At 36.8% G+C, this 18,150-nt stretch overlaps 1 protein-coding gene across 24 annotated transcripts in view; it reads right to left on the bottom strand.

Moving 5' to 3' along the window:
* EIF4G3 (eukaryotic translation initiation factor 4 gamma 3) overlaps nt 1-18,150 on the bottom strand; it is a 391,559-nt gene that overhangs the window by 18,189 nt on the left and 355,220 nt on the right. For all 24 annotated transcript variants that reach the window (XM_082372341.1, XM_082372360.1, XM_082372352.1 and 21 more), the window contains 4 exons: nt 17,057-17,229; nt 11,601-11,726; nt 10,347-10,428; nt 8,088-8,186 (listed from right to left, as the gene is read on the bottom strand). In XM_082372341.1, coding sequence (XP_082228467.1) covers nt 8,088-8,186; nt 10,347-10,428; nt 11,601-11,726; nt 17,057-17,229 — 480 coding nt within the window. The remainder of the gene's footprint in view (nt 1-8,087; nt 8,187-10,346; nt 10,429-11,600; nt 11,727-17,056; nt 17,230-18,150) is intronic.

Genomic DNA, 18,150 nt, shown 5'->3' with positions numbered 1-18,150 from the left:
TTTCAGTCTTTTTAAAAAATTTAAGTATATCTGACATACAATATTATATTAGTTTCATGTGTACAACAGTGATTTGCCATTTGTATACACTGTGAAATGGTCACCACAATAAGTCTAGTCATTATCTGTCACCATACAAAGTCAATACAATACTATTGACTGTATTCTCCATGCTATACATTACATCCTCATAACTTATTTATTTTATAACTGGAAGTCTGTACCTCTTGACCCCCTTCACCTATTTCACCCCTGCCAACCCCTTCCCCTCTGGCAACCAACTACCTATTCGCTGTATCTATGGGTTTTGATTTGTTTTGTAGAATCCACATGTAAGTGAAATCATGCAGTATTTGTCTTTCTCTTGACTTATTTCATTTAACATAATACCCTTGGGTGCTTCAGTCTGGCTTTTAGCTGTTACATAGCTCTAAGGCAGGGCGGGAGTACTGGCAAGGGTACAATTTAACTCCCTTTCTGCAGCTGATGATTTAGTGTCACTATTACCACCGAGCTGTCAAAAACTCTACAGTTTTAGTTTTGTCAAGTCCTTCAAACACCTCTTGACCATTCTGAATCCGAGTGTGAGAAACGATGCCATAATTGTTTAACTCTTAGATGGGTAGTTAAAAAAATCAATAATCAAAATGATTTTTCATTTTCAAGGGTATAAGGAAATGAGGTACATAAGTATGTTTTGCCTTATGAAGTTTCTCTATGCAAAAACCATGAATATTAAAATATTAAAGATTATTAACATATTTTCCTCTAATATCTTAGAAGACTCTGATATATTCCTATACCCTCCTTTGATCCACAAAGAAAAAACTACCTTGATTTCTGTGAAAAAAAAATTTCATTCTATCGTTTTAATTGTCTTTACCACTTATGTCCATTTTAAAATATATTCCTATAAAGTTTAGAAACATGATTCAGTATTACAATTTTTCTGATTCAATGTTGATAAATATCCCAACCACCACATTTCAATATACATACAAAATCACAAGAAGATGGCCATAAGTTCTTTTAAGAACAGGCAATTTTTCACAGCCTTGAAACATTCTCCAAATTTGTTCTAACACTCTTAGGTGTTTGAACACCTACACAGAATACCTCTTTTTTTTTTTTTTTTTTTTAATTTTTTTTTTCTGCCTTTATTTTTTTATTTTTTATTTTTAAATTTATTTATTTATGGTTGTGTTGGGTCTTCATTTCTGTGCAAGGGCTTTCTCTAGTTGTGGCAAGTGGGGGCCACTCTTCATCGTGGTGCGCAGGCCTTTCACTGTCGTGGCCTCTCTTGCTGTGGAGCACAGGCTCCAGATGCGCAGGCTCAGTAGTTGTGGCTCACGGGCCTAGTTGCTCCGCGGCGTGTGGGATCTTCCCAGACCAGGGCTCGAACCCGTGTCTCCTGCATTGGCAGGCAGATTCTCAACCACTGCACCACCAGGGAAGCCCCACAGAATACCTCTTTAAGCTACCCTAAACCTACATAGATGATTGAAGGTCTGAGAGTGATTAACAACAACAGCAAAGTCAAACATGAATTACATTGCTCATTAATATGACATAAAAATGTGAAAGTGAACGTCTTTACCATGGCCAAACAGAGTCAGTGGTGAGCTGTAAAGTTTACCTTGGTCATTGGAGAGAAACATTTATTTCTCAGAATCCCTGTGTTTCTGTATACGTTATCTAATCCTCCTAGAACCTAGAAGGCTGGGCTTCAAATTTATGGACCAGCTCATCACTACCTCTTGCAGAATGTACTCGGGTTTCCAGAAAAAGGGCATTAAACCAGCCATTTTAATTTTTATTTATTTTGGCTGTGCTGGGTCTTCGTTGTGGCTCATGGGCTCTCTAGTTGTGGTGCACAGGCTTCTCTAGTTGCAACATGCCAGCTCAGTAGTTGCGGCACACAGGCTTAGTTCCAGGGATCGAACCCAGGCCCCCAATGCATTGGGAGTGTGGAGTCTTAACCACTGGACCACCAGGGGAGTCCCTAAACCAGCCATTTTAGAAGAAAGCTAAAATTCAGGATACAGAAGGCCAAGTTTTCTGGAACCTCATTTTTTTGTCTTTTAAACATTTTTATTAATAACAACATCATTTGTAACTGAGTGAGTTCCTCTCTATGCTCAGTGCTTCTTAAACATTATCTCATTTAATCCCCATAAAAATTCTACCAGATAGTTATTATAAGCATTTCATATGTGAGGAATATGACGCTTAGAGAAATCAAGTAATTTGCTTAAAGTCTTAAATGGTAGAAAACTGGAACCTGAATCCAGGTTTATTTGACTTCAAATCAGGGTGCCATATGTTTTCATTTCTCTTGGATATACACCTAGAAGTACAACTGCTGGGTCTCATGGGAATTCTGTGAGAAAACATCCTTACGTAGTTATTTTCATAAATTACATCTTTATACAATGTATTCCCATTAACACATATTTATAGTTATTTTCTTATGGATTTGCCTTTTAAATCATATAGCAAAGAAAATGAGGAGCTACAACCAAAAACATAATAATACTTGTTTTTATATTTACCTGTGTGGTTACTTTTACCAGTTATCTATATTTCTTTGTATGGCTTTGAGTTACACTCTAGTGTTCTTTTGCTTCAGCCTGAAAGACTCAGTTTAGCAGGGGAGGTCTACTAACTCACTTAGTTTTTATCTGGGAATGTCTTAATTTCTTCTTCATTTTTATAGGAAATATTGCCAGATATAAGCAGTCTTTAAATTTTAGTACTTTAGTTATTCTTTTTTTTTTTTTTGGCTGCATTGGGTCTTCGTTGTTGAGCGTGGGGCTTTCTCTAGTTGAGGTGAGCGGGGCTGCTCTTCAATGTGCTTCACAGACTTCTCACTGCGGTGGCTTCTCTTGTTGCAGAGCTCGGGCTCTAGGTGCGCGGGCTTCAGTAGTTGTGGCACGCGGGCTCAAGAGCTCAGGCTCAGAAGTTGTGTCGCACGGGCTTAGTTGCTCTGTGGCATGTGGGATCTTCTTGGACCAGGGCTCGAACCCGTGTCCCCTGCATTGGCAGGCGGATTCTTAACCACTGCACCACTAGGGAAGCCCAGTACTTTAAAAATATCGTTCCAGTGTCTTTTGACAGCCATAGTTTCTGATGATAAATTGGCTGTTAATCTTATTGAGGCTTCTTTGTATCTGACTAGTCTCTTCTCTCTTGATGCTTTCAAGATTTCTTCTTTGTTTTTGTCTTTCAACAGTTTCATTATATCTTGATGTGAAACTGACTTTATCCTGCCTGGAGTTTGTTGAAATTCCTAGATGTGTAGATTCATATCTTTGAACAAATTTGGGAAGTTTTTGACCATTATTTCTTCAAATACTTAAATACTTTCTTCTGCTCCTTTCTCCCTTCTCTGGGACTACATTATGTATATACTGATGTGTTTGATGGTGTCCCCTAGGTCCTTAGACTCTGTTAATTTTTCTTGATTCTCTTTTCTTTGCTCCTCAAACTGAGCAATTTCTTTTTTCAAAGCCTCTTTATATGTTAAATGGATTATTTTTTCAATATGTATTATTACAATTTAAAGTTTTCTTTAAAAAATAAACTATAGGCACTTTTTAAAAAATTCAGTGATATTCAGTTTCATATAACAATGCCAGAAATTTCATTACCAAAACAATTAGTAAAAGAGTGTATCTGTTGTGAATACTGAAGATGGATTTTCGTCATAGTAAATTAGTGCTGAATCAGTGATTCCTGACTGACTGAGCAATTTCAATTGCCCTGTTTCCAAGTTCACTGACTGATTCTTCTGCCTGCTCAAACCTGCTGTTGAAAGAGTCTAATTTTTCATTTCAGCTATTATCATTTTTCAGTTTCTACTTGGTTCCTTTTTATAATTTCTACCTCTTTACCAGTATTCTCAACTTGTTCGGTTCATCATTCTGATTTCCTTTATTTCTTCGTCCATGGTTTTCTTCAGCAACTTGAGCATATTTAAGTCAGTTAAAGTCCTTGTCTAGTATTCCCAATGTTTGGGCTTCCTCAGGGATGCTTTCTGTCATTTTCTTTTTTTCCCCTGTGAATGAGCTGTATTTTCCTGTTTCTTTGAATACTTTATAATTTTTTGTTGAAAACTAGACAGTGTAATGTAGTAAGTCTGGACATCAGATTCTCTCCCTCACCCAGTATGATGTTGCAGTCATCTGTTTAGTGACTTTTAGACAAGGACTATATTCCTTCTCATATATGGGTACTGAAGTCTCTGATCCATTATCTCTGCAGTCAGCCAATGACCTTTCAGAGATTTCAGTGAATGCCTGGATCCAATGAGAAAAAGAGAGGGGTGTGGGGGCGTGGGGAAGACATAAATGTGTTCTGTTTAAGTTCTTTGACAGACCCCATCCAAGAAGTTGCTTCAGGGTGAGGAGCTGAAACGACATCAAGGTCCTGCACAAGATACTCGGTGAACTGCTAGGCAGGTTAAAAGACACAACACCAATCTTCAGAGGACAAGGTCTTTACTGCTCAACATGGCGCCAGAAAGAAGGTGCTACTGTCTCCTCAGCTGTCTGTCACAAAGCTGGGGGCTGATAGCTTTCTATGCAAAACACCAAAATCACTGGAATTTACCAGACTCTTTTTTTCATCAAGCATCCTCCTGGTGTTGGTAGTGCATGTGTTCCACTCCATAATTCCAAAATAGCTGATTCTAACAGACCTTCCCAGCTCAATAGTTGTTGCAGTGGAGGGACTAATTCTGGACCTTCTTACTACATCATCTTCCCTCCATCCATACACTGATTTTTAAATTTTAAATTAACCTTACATTCCTGTGATAAAACCTACCTGGTTATGATGTATTATCCTTTTTATATACTGTTGCATTTGATTTGTGAAGATTTTGTTGACAAGATTTTCTCTGTGTTAATTAGGAATACCGGTCTATAGTTCTCTTTTCTTGAAATGCCCTTGATTTTGTTATCAATTTAATGTTGGCCTCACAGAATGAGTTGGAAAATAAGTCTCTCCTGTTCAATGTTTTGGAAGAATTGGTGTAGAATTCTTTGCAGAATTGGCATTATTTCTCCCTTAAATGTTGGGTAGAATTCATCAGTGAACTCACCGGAGCCTGGAGTTTTCTTTGTGAGAACGTTAACTATTTCAATTTCTTTCATAGATATTCAGGTTATCTATTCTTCTTCTTGAGTCAGCTCTAGTAGTTTGTGTCAAGAAATTTACTCATTTCAACTAAGTTGATGTATTTATTGGCATAAACATTATTCGCAAAATTCTCTTACCTGTTGTTATGTGTAGAATCTATACAATGTCACCTCTCTCATTCTTTTTATTAGAAATCTGTGCCTTCTCTTTTTTATTTTTCCTGATTAGTCTGGCTAGGGGTTTATCAATTTTATCTTTTCAAAGAACCAGCTTTTGACTTCAGTGACTTTTCTCTACTGTTCTTCTGTTTCACTGACTTCTGCTCTGATTCTTGTTATTTCCTTTTTTCTATTTACTTTGAGTTTTATTTGCTCTTCCATTTTCTAATTTTGTAAGGTTGAAGCTGAAGTTACTGATTTGTGACCTTACTTGTTTCCTACATACAGGTGTTCAGTGCTAAAAATTTTACTCTAAGTATGGCTTTAGTTGCATCCCACAAATTTTGATGTGTTGTGTTTTCATTTTCATTCAGTACAAAATATTTTTAAAATCTTTTATGATTTCTCGTTTGACTCACGGGTTATTTAGAAGTGTGTTATTAAGTTTCTAAATATATGTTGCCCTTATCCTTAAAGGTTAGTTTATTTGGAAGTCAACTCTAGATTAACTGATATTTTCTCAGCACTTTAAGATTATTCCAGGACTTCCCTGGTGGTCCAGTGGTAAAGAATCTGCCTTACAATGCAGGGGACACGGGTTCGATCCCTGGCCAGGGAACTAAGGTCCCACGTGTCATGGGGCAACTAAGCCCATGCGCCGCAACTACTGAGCTCGTGCGCCTCAACTAGAGAGCCTGCGTGCTGCAAACTACAGAGCCCACACGCTCTGGAACCTACACGCCACAACTACAGAGCCCATGCACCCTGGAGCCTGTGCGCCACAACTAGAGAGAGGCCTGCGCTCCGCAACAAAGAGCCCGCGCGCTTCAATGAAAGATCCCATGTGCCTCAACTAAGACCCGATGCAGCCCCCCCCCCCAAAAAAAAAGATTACGCCACCATCTTTCATTGTTATCTATGTATACTTTGATAACAATTGGCTTTCATTGTTGCTATTGCAAAGTCTGCTTTTCCTTTGTAGGTAATGTGCTCCTTCTTTCTAGCTACTTTAAAATCTTTTTTTGCTTGTTTTTGACATTATGCAGTTTCACTAAAATGTAACTATCCTATGTAGTATACATAGCTTTCTATATAGATTCATATATTTTTCAGTTCTGGAAAAGTCAGCCACAGTGTCTTCAAATATTGCCTCTTCTCCATTCACCCTATTTCCCCTTCTAGGACTCCAATTGGACACATGTTAGACTTTCTCATTCTATCCTCTAAATTTCATAACATCTCTTAGAATTCTGTCTAGTTTCTTCTCCTTCTTTTTTTATATCTGCCCAGTCATTTTGACTACTCTCTTCATGTTTGCTCATTTTTGTGATTCCCTCTTTTTAAAGTAATGTTATTTTATACGCTGAGTGATGATTCCATTATCTCACGTCTTTGGAGTCTAAATCTTGCACTTATTGTCTGTTTACTGTCACTCATGGTTACCTGTTTCGTTATACGTTAAATGAACTCTCAGTATTAACTCATATATTTAGATAATGTTAATTTGTAGAAAGTAAGAGCTTTATAGTTCTTGAGTATAGTTTTCTCCAAAGAGCATTTTGGTTTGCTGCTTCTTGGAGCCAGGGTAATATTGAACTAGGACCGTTTCAAAACATCTTCAAGATCTCTGGCAGCGCTTATAGGCAACACACCCTTTACATGTGCTTACTGCTCAGAGTCGATTTCATCTTTGGCTTTTTTCCCCCTTATTCGTTTTGTTACTTGGGAATTTCTTCCACTTTTTATAAGCCCAGCTATGCAAGATAAATTATGCCTTATGTAGGTTCTTATTATCATGGCAGGAGTGCTCCTCAGTGTATCTAGACTACAACCAAAAGGAAGCTAAAGTCCACAGTTAACCTAATGTCTTTATCCAGATTAAATATATCCAGCTTAAAATATACTTAAAGTCATTTTCAGATTGCTTTATTATTTTCTTTTTACCTAAGAGTGATTTTTTTCTTCTTATTGCCGATTTTGTTGGCTGTCTTAGCATTTATTTTCCTCAGGTGTTTTAGGATTCTGATTTGCAGGATCATTTTGAGAGGAAGTTTTTTTGTTTTGTCACTCTTCTTTTTATGGTTGCCTCTATTTGATCCCCCACAATTCTTTACTTAGGACCAGATTATATTGACTATGGAGCCGTCTGCCTTGTTGTGGATTTCTGAATCCAGTTACCAAGTCAGTAGGCAGCTTAGCTAAGGTTCTGCCTATAAGACTATATCTACTTCCTTGTATTTATTTATCGAGTTTCCACTCAGTGACATGCAGTAAGCCTGTCTCCAATCTTCTACCTTGAAAGGGGCATCTAGACCCTATTACTCCACAGAAATAACTTCTACCTGTCTCTATTTGCTTTCAGACCCAGAGATCAGAAGACTTGCTGCTTTAGCCCTATTAACCCTGCTTTATTTATCAATTTCATTTCTGGTTCATGGAGACGTGTAGCTTGTTTTCTAAGTGTGGCTAAGTCCTTAAATTTTTCTTTCCTTTTTTATCTATCATCTAATGAATGCAAAGACAAAAAGCTACGATGTTGTTAAAAGTTGCCTGGTGAGAATCGGGATTGATTCTGACGAGAGATCAGAAAATATTTGTCCGTAGGAATCACAAGGTTTTTTTTGGGTAAAGTGGCTTTAAAGCATGGACTTACAATGACATCTTGACCATGATTCCTATTTTGGTCTAATTTTAATAACTGGAATACTAGTACAAATACCTTTATCTCCTCTAAGAAACAGACCAACTACGATCAAACAGGAAGGTACAAGCCTTGCTCTTACTCACCTGCTCCAAGAGAAAATTATGTACATCTTCCCCTTCTGGTAAAAATTCCTTCCAGCTGAGGTCAGCCTCCCTCCATAAGGCTCCCACTTTCTTATGGCTCTAAAACAGAGATTAAGTCCAATCCATTTACTTTTACATTGGAAGGAGAAAAAGAAGTCAAGAGTACAGAAGTTTGAAGGAAGGCTAAAAAACTGAAACTTTTCCTTGCTGATATGAAGTTAATTTCTTAGGACTCTTAGCTTTCAAACTGAGGTGTCTGAATGTTCATAAATGTAATGGTAAATGAAGTACAGTTGCTTAACGTTCAATAATTTCTTCTACCAGATGACTAATCTGGGGATCTGCAAGCTGGTGTTTGGGGTTTATGAATATAATCACCTAAAAAGAATCCAATTCACAGAGCTTATAAATTCAAAACTGTCTCTTTTCCTGGAGAGTGCTATATGCATCTGCTATTAAAGCCATTCAATAAGCCTCCCTGGAGTCCCTCTTCAAAGTAGATTATGATTATGCTACCTAACATGAGAATAACTAAGGAAGTCATTGCTCCTGATCAAGGAATGAGAATTATTTCAAGGGCAAGAAAAAGTGGAAGGTTGAGCCCAAGAAACAACAGAGAAGAGCTGCTGTCAGGTGGAAAACTGATGAGGAGATACAAGTCCACTGCCTGAACAAAATCACAGTGATAAAGGAAAATGTCAGGCTTTGAGGCTGCAACTGTCATCTAAGGAACATGTACTAGTTATTTCACAGACTAACTTGCCCAAGGTATAGCTGATAACCTGGCAGAGTCAGGATTTAAACTCAGGCTAATTCCAGAGCTTATATTCTATGAGAATTTTGTTTTAGTTAGGAGAAGTGAGAATTTGCTTTCTGTTTATACAAATAAAAGTTAACAAGAATTTGAATTTTAAGGACTAAAGTCAAGTAGGTAGAAGAGGAGAAAATTCTGGAGCTACAAATTAGGGTTCAATAAAAACTTTAGTGCCATCAAGCAAAGAATATTAAGAACAAATAGATAATCAACTAGAATTAGAGACGAGACTGTTTAGTACACCTATCTATGAATAACTATTACACAAATAAGTATAATAGTTTAAGTCAGAAATCACTCTAAAATTTTCATACGTGAGTTGTTTTGTTTTGACGTTTCTCACCCCAGGAGTTACATCACCTTTGTGAAGCTACACCACTTTCCCAAATGTCTTAGACCTCTAATATAGCACTGACACTCTCTTTTGAAACTATTGGTTTAGATTTGTTTGTCGCCCTCTCCAGTCTATAAATTCTTTGAAGGTTTAGCTATCTTTGCAGACTAAAATCCTAGCATAGAGCTTTGCAGAGAATTATGCAGTATTTATTAAACTAAAATAAATGCAACTTTAAGATAGAAATTCACAATCCTGCAGAATCATTTTTACCACCTATTTCTTTTTTTGCCATTAAAAAATTTATTTTATTGAAGTATAGTTGATTTATCATGGTGTGTTAATTTGCTGCACAGCAAAGTGATTCAGTTATACATATATATACATTATTTTTCACATTCTCTTCCATTATGGTTTATCACAGAATATTGAATATAGTTCCCTGTGCTATACAGTAGGTCCTTATTGTTTACCCATTCTACATATAATAGTTTGCATCTGCTAATCCCAAACTCCCAGTCCATCCCTCCCGTACCTCCCCCACCCCCACCCCACCCCGGGAACCAAAAGTCTGTTCTCTATGTCTGTAAGTCTGTTCCTGTTTCGTAGATAAGTTCATTTGTGTTGTATTTTAGATTCCACATGTAAGTGATATCAATATGATTTTTTTTACCACCTATTTCTAATCAGATTACCTAGCCTGTGATCCAAAAATATTGTAAAATTAATCATTTTATGAATCTTATCTTTCTCTGAAAGCAGAGGAGTTTTAATTGAAATCTATTAAAAAGTATAAATAATATAGCCATTTTGTTTCAAGAGAAGATAAAATCATTAGCCACAAATAAAATACATCTTGAGATTCTTTAGAATTGTACCAAATCTGAGATTAGATAATTCTTTCCCAAATTACAAGAAAACAGAAGGACAAATATACCTTTGGAAGAAACTAGATTGAACCAGAAACCTCACTTTTTTTTTTTTCTTCAAATAATAGAAGTTAAGAGAGTTACATGCACAGTGATACCTAAGCTTTTCACGGATAACCCAAGATCAAAATCACTACACTTCCCAATAGGCTGCTAAATCCAACACTCAGTTTAACACTCACCATTTGTTTGCATAGAAGGTGCAATATTTCAGAAAGCAAGACTCCAGCTCTTCCAACAGGAAGTAAAGGTTTGCTAAATTCTCTGTAAAAGATAGGAGTAGTGATTAAGTACCTCTGAACAAATTCTCTGTTCTAGAACAGTATGCAAACAATGTGTGCCGAAAGAACAGATACTGTGCAACCTAAATAATACTGGGCAAGCCAAAATTCCAGAACATCTCTAAGTAATAATTTTCGGAAGTAGTTCAGAGACTTCAGGTTCACTTTACGCTTCATGGGGAAGCTGGAAAGAGACTTTAGAATTCCTGGGTTTTGCCTTTTTCTCTAACTGCTTCAGTGACGGAAGCAATGCAAAGATAAGTCTCACTTAACAATCTGTTTATTTACATGAGCTCCACCTTAAGCCGAAAGAAGAGAAGCACCTTAGGTAGCAGGGAGCTGTGAAGCTTAGCTATGAAGTGTTTTTAAGAACGGAAGCTTTTCTTTAGAATACAGATGAAACAGAAAGGAACCAATTTTCTCACAGTCTATATCAGTATTTCCCAAACTGTGTTCCACAGGATATCAATAATTATTCCTCAAAAAACGATTCTACAGTCAATTAAGTGAAGCACTGCTGACTTAAACAAAGCTAAAGTTTTTATTTGTTGCTTGGTTTTACTATAGGATTCTCATAACCTTTAATGTGCTATAATACGCTTTGTGAATCTCAAAGAAAAGGGACACAATAGTATGTAGAGTTTGACTATGTGAACAGCTTTGGGGGAAATACTAATGTTTTGAAGAAGAGTTTGGGAAATACTAGTCTACACAATGTAGCAACAATTTCCCACTCACGTCCAAATCTAGAAATGCCTAAGAGCTCAGCTCCTTTTAAAACAACCTGAGCATGTGCTATGCAGGTACCACAGTCTGAAAGTTACTATGTGGAACTATAACTTCTTACAGCATTGGAGCAATGAGAGACATAAAAGTCAGATTAACATTAAGCTTCCAGGAGCAATCACCTTCCAATTACATGATTCTGGAGCCATATCTAACCTTAATGGACCACAGGGCTATTATATCCCCATCACTTCTCCAATTTAGAAAAATATAACATTTTTATACTGAAATTAAAAGTCTTAAAGAGCCACAGGCTGCGTGTGAGAGTCTTCAAAAGCACTACAGCAAGAGCACTATGCTAGAAAGCCAGCTGGTAAGCTCTGAGTCATTTTAACTAGATATACATCAAAAGAAACAAGTATAACTTACATGATAAGTTCTCTCATGGAGATTCCGCCTTCTTTTAACATGGGGGTCACCAGTTCAGCAAGGTACAACCAAATATGGGGAATATCAATGGCCATGTCATCTGCCAATTCCAATGTTTCTGAAAAACTGAAAAAGAACAGGAAAAAAATTCACATGCAAATGTAATTCAAAAGTTAACATTAAATAAACAGACCAAAAACCAGTCAACAAATACCTATTAAACAACTACTATGTTCGGTACTCTTCTAGGCATCAAGTAAACAAGTTTTTGCTCTCAAAGAGCTTATATTAGTGTGGGGAGGAAAACAAAACAACCAAAAGCCTATTTGCAGACAGGGCTAATTCTCTGAAGAACATGAACTATGGTACTAGGCTATCCCTAGAGGGTGATCAGAAAATACCTCTGTATGGAAGTGACATCTGAAAGACTTAAATGATGAAAATGGGGCAGTTATATGATGTTCTAGGGTAACAAGCTATTCTATTTACTCCCCCACTATAAATAGTTCACCACAGTTGAGTATCATATCCTCTGAGTCAGTCAGAAGCACTGACTAAAAACTTAGTGTAATGCAGACCAGATACAAGGAGAAGAAAAGACAAAAATCCTTGTCAATGAGGAGCTTACAATGGGGAAGATAACTGGATGGATACAAAAGAGCCTGACAACATTACTATATAACATCGTCATTATGACATGTTACAAACTGTTCGACCTCTAAAGAAAAGCTAATGGTTTCAGGCTTTCATGCTATGGAATATTTCTCAATGTGAAGTAAAATAAATGGAATTTCTATATAAAATTTAGAAACACCAAATACAAAACATCAGCACAGTCTTATTTAGGCTGAAAATCATAGCTATTCATTTTAAGTATAAAAACATAACTCAAGACTTTGTTAATCGTTCCAATATAGAGCACATTAAAAAGTCCAAAAACAAAAGTGAATTAAACTATAGGAGACATATACATAATTACAAGGAAATACACATAATCAGAAGGAAAGGGCGAATGAATGAAGGGGCCAAGAGCAGGTGGTATTAGTCTTCCTATCCTTTTAGATCTCTGCACACATAAAATGTGTGCTTTTTCACTGCAATTCCAGTTTCTAGCCAGAGTGTGCCATTCTTTTTACCTACCTCAGAGGCCTACACAACACTTTTTCACTTAAAAACTACAAGGCAGGGTCCCTTTTCCTGAAGGTGCCATTTCAAAACAATTGGCAGCTCAGCCACATTATCTAACTCTGGGCTTCATGAATCCTTAATGACAATTTTGTGACCTCACAGCTTGCAATTATTTGACATCTATTTGCTATACAACAGATTCTTGACTGTTCTCTCATTATGTCCACTTTCAGCTCGGTTAATGTGCCAATGATGGAACATCATCTGGCCGGGCTCCAGGATTTCTGGGTTGATCACCTGTAATGCCTATTCATGTTCCATGGGTTAGCGGTATAGATTAAACTGTTTAATGAGCCCATGAGACAACCGTAGCCGTCTTGGTCTTGCAGCAATGTATCTGCTCTTCTTTTCATCTCATATTACAACAAAGAGATACCCATATTCTTGCCCCGGTTTTCTACTTTCTTGATTAGTCAGTTTATCATGGTATAATTTGCAGAACACAATCACTGATCAAATCCATACTGCTGATAAAAAAAAAATATTTGGCTGAACATAGGATATCTGAAGCAAAAGCTTGTAAGAGACTTATTTCTCTTCAGATTTACAGTTCCTAAATCCTTTTGTACGATTTTAAAAGAAAAATCCTAGGTGTGCAGAAGCTGCTAGATAATTATCTTTATGTCTTTGGACTACTACCTAGCCTGTAACAATGCCTTGCATAATATATTATATATTATATATATTCTGAATGTATATTATGCCTTACATAATATACATTCAGAAGCTGGCTGAATAAATGAAATAGAGCTACACCGTAGCCTTGCTTCTTGGCATGTAGTGACCACCACACCCACTAAACTGCACTTCCGTGAGGTCCACAAGTGGGACTTAGGACATCCCTTCCCCCATTTCAACTACAGAAACTCTACTTTTATTTACTTTATATATTGGGTTCCTGTCTAAAATTTAATTAAAGAAAGCAATACATTGTTAAAAGTTAGAAATATATTTTTTAATTCAGTAAAGTTCTGATTAGACATCTGCTAAAAAAGGCAAAATAATCTACCGCAATTGGAAATGATATTGTCAAGCAGCATCTTCTACAATTTGCATTATGATAACTTAATAAAAATATAAATCTTACTGTAGATAATCAAAGAAGAAAGAATGAAGACATCTCAAAATCAGACTGGTCAAGTATTATTATGACTGATCATTAGAGAATCTAACTACAGGTAAAAGGAAGAAATAAATAAAAAGGTTTAAAAAGCCAGTACCATCTTCAAAGGAATACCACAAAAGAGAATATTTAAACTAAATCTTACCTATGTGAGCAAATGGGGTCTTCGCTTGCTAACTAGCACCTCTACCATTTTGCATATGGAACTTAGTCTGCTTGTCCATGTAAGTGCCAAATAGTATCTTTTTACCAAAGCAGAACTGCCTTAAGTGGCAAGAAAAGTTCCAAAAAAGTAATCAAAAAAGTTCCAAAAAAGTAGCCAAGGAGGAGATAAGAATTTCCTTTCCAATAAGCATCTCCCAAAATGAAATATTAATATATCAAGATTCCTTGAAGGGCACATATTTTATGTCTCTAGTCAACTCCAATTTTTACTGTCCTGTTTTTCATTTGTTTATTACACTTTCAAAGAGATTCCAATTCCATGGTGAACACTGAGCTACACTCAACTACTTTTAGTAGGCAGTTTTTAAAAAGAAGTCTTCTGAGGCCATGATATTAAATGACTGTACCACACTATTTGAAATGCACCTACACAGTAATGTGCCCACGTACCTACCTATCTAATCTGCATCATAAAGTATTTAGATTCAAGTCCTGAAATTTCCAAGAGGATGGCTTGATGTTGTGGAAATGTTATTTATATTACAGCAACTATTATGCTCAGAGTTGATACAGCATCTTGTAAGGAAAATTCCAAAGGATCTAAGCTTTATTTATAAACCACCTGACACAAAGAGCCTATCTGAAATTTCTGTCTAGTCTATCTTACTATTTAAGTAGCAGTGCATGCTTTGGGGAACTGTAGGAGAAGGGGCAGATTGACAGTTGGAGGTCTTCTCCTTTGTTTTCCAGAACCATCACAGCTTTAATGACTGCTCAGAAGTTGGCATCTAAGCAGTATCAACATCCAAGAAAGCTGACCTTGTGCTCCTCCACAGCGCTATGTAAGGACACAGATCTTTGGATACTGGGACTAAAGAGACAGAAGACAGGGCATTTCTGTGGCTCCAGTGAAATGTGCCTCTCTGGACAATATGATCTATTTATAACTTAGGCTTCAGAAGCAATTGGGAAACTACGATCTACTTGCAAGAAGGCTCTTGGTAAATAATAACCAAGAGGCTATCTCTTTGTTTCCACTGTGCCAGGCCTCTGCATTTAGAAAAGAACAGGGGTCTTCATAGGGCTCTTGGTCTAAGGATGGTTAGGTCTAACTAAGTATCAAAAGCTGGGCCTGAAGCCGCTGCATTATCACAAGCTGCAGAGGAAGGAGGGACAGAGAGAGATGAAGTAGTTACCGAGACACAGAAGTGTTCATCTCATTTCTGGTCTAAATAAAAGGCTGTGGTTGTGGTTGTACTGCCAGCAGCGGCGACAGCACCACCATGAAAGTGTGGACACCATGTCTGGATGTGACACTTTTTCCTCAGGGAATCCCACAAAGAGAAATGAAAATGTGTGAGGTAGCTTAGAAACCAAGCTAGCACCTCACAAGTTCAATTAAGGCCAATGAAGCTAGAACACACTCCTTTGAGGGCTTTCCAGGTATGAATCAACTTCTGAGTATAGTTTGAAGAGAGACAGAAAATGGTAAATAGTAATCTAGCATTCTCATTTCCAAAACTTGCTGGTGAATATATCATAGTATCTGGTAAAAAGCAAATATTTATAAATTAATATAATAGGTATTACTGAAACTATAGCTTCAAGTTGGCTAGGGGCAAAACTCAATGTGTGAGGCTGTAAATACCCTCATTTGCTCTTATTATTTACACTGGCTGGTTACTGGAGTGAATCTCATATATCTCTTTTAAAACTGAAAAAACATCCTGGCTTTTAAAGGCCAACAACCATAGCAACTTTTGCCAAAGTTTCTTACTAATAAGTTAACTGGGTCAGATGGCCTTAATCTAGTCAAGTCACTGAATCAAGAGAAATCTAGCTCATTGATGAAGGATAACTTCTTAATGATCCTAGGAACAAATATACATCTTCTGGGACCTTGAGGACAATGTCATCATTCCTTACAAAATCAAATGAATATTCCTAAGTACATTCGACCTTGGCATTTAATGGTTACACTATTCTAAGAGGTTGGCCATATTTGAAAGATATACAGTGATCACCAGCATTTAATTTACAAGAACACAAAAAAGATTGGCAAAGAAGACTTACAATGAGAAAAATAACTTAAATAGTGCAGAATTCTTACGGCCATCCCGCTCAACGAGCATATACCCCGAGTGAGTATGAGTTGTGAGATTTATCCCATCTGACATTTATCCTTCAGGAGGTCTTAGTTCCTTTTCTCTTAGAAAGTGGGTACCTGTCAGTCCTGGGTGTGGTTCTATGTTTACCTTTGCACAACATGGCTCCTAAAACAAAATTTTTTACCATATGCAATTTTCGCCTTAAATATTGATTTTAGAACATAAGCCTGGGCAAGATTCTGTGATTGTACCACAAAGAACCTGACCCATGCATTTGTGATGATCACAAAGATAATCAGAACCTGATCCAATAAGGATATAACACAAGTGACAGCCAGACTTCATCAAACCAGCCATCAAGAGAAATCATAATGAAACCAACTTGGAATAAACTATATCATTAACAACTTGGGAGTTACATATGCTTCTATGGGGGTACAGTGAACAGACAAGCACTTCCTGTCCAAAATGAACCAGGGTTTACTGAAAGAATAAGGCTTTTAGGTTTAAGTTAATTTTCTCACAAAGAAAAGCTTTTTCCTAGAGAACATGCAGGGGTTTACATATAAATGGGCTGATGAGCTCAGAGCTTCCCGACAGTTAAGGGGGTCTCTGCTATCTTACCTACATCATAATATATGTCTAACAACTAGATACAGAAAATCAGAAAATAACCATTATGCCCTAGCACAATCTATACAATGCCATCATATCAACCAACATATTATCAATATAATATACATCAACATATTATGGTAGATACAGTTTTAATCTACGGAAACAGCTAAACACTTAAAAAGATATGTACTTTTAAAATTAAAGACTACTTAAGAGCCTAGTAACTGAATACCACTCTCGAGTAGGATACCGACCCTTTGAAAAAGTCCTGTTTGCTGAGTTTTTCTGACTGCACCAGCTGATACAGTAACTGGCCCATGTGATCCCTGGTGATCTGGCTCCTTTCCAGGGTGGACTCCACACCCATTCTCACAAACACATATAGCAGGCCCTGGGCATTCAGCTCTTCCACACACTGCATGGCTTCCTGTTCAAATAGCAAATAAAAGCTTACTCCAAAATATGGATAGAATTACCAGAGTGTAAAAATAAGTTTAAAATCTTTTACTTATGACAAAGTCAGTAAACAACTCTAAGAACAAGACAGTTTTCATATATATATATATATAGTTAAACATTAATATAGCTCAGTAAAATGCAGGCTAATATGGGCAATATTATTAGGCATATTTAAAAATAATAGTGCATCTTTATAAGGCTAATGTGTTTAGATTAACAATTTTATTAAAGATCACTCAAAGGACCAGAGGCAAAAATGTATTTTTCTACACAATATTTACCTACATTATGATCATTTTAAAACTGGAAATGGTATATTATGAAATAATATTTAAATAGAAATTCAATGTCATGATTCAAAGGCCTTAATGTGGCAACTGAGGTAATTCTGTTTGGGTATGTAATATTTGCAAAATCTTCAATGAAAAATGTCTTCCTTCATAGTAAAGTTGACATGGTTAGCTGAAGTACTAAAAACGTTTTAGGAAGATCTTGGGATGTGGGGCTTGTAAACTGGTCCTTACCATGGGATGATCTAGCTAGGTCAATATCTTTGATCTGGAGGATAAAAGCCTGGCAGCCAGGGTCACTGAATCACCAATACAGCAGTGTGCCTCCCTGCGCTCAGCTACCTCAACTTTGTCTGAGTCCAAAATCCTTTGGTTCAACATCTGAAGAGAGTAGCTCTTCTGAGGGGGAAGATGCATGTGAGAAGGGCAGCCTCCTGACTGAAGAAGGGAGTAAGGCATATCTGGGTGTCTCACTGCTATTTTATTTCCCCTCTGCTACTTTATTTAATACCTCCCACATCAATTTTTTATCTAAAAAATTTTCAAACTATAGAGAAATTAAAGAATAATACAAGGTACACCTGTATACCTTTACTTCA

This window comes from Balaenoptera borealis (genome assembly GCF_965194805.1).
Source record: "Balaenoptera borealis genome assembly, chromosome: 1".
In the NCBI taxonomy this organism is placed as follows: Eukaryota; Metazoa; Chordata; class Mammalia; order Artiodactyla; family Balaenopteridae; genus Balaenoptera; species Balaenoptera borealis.
Note: the sequence above shows the minus strand (reverse complement) of the source record. Positions and strands in the feature narration are given on the sequence as shown.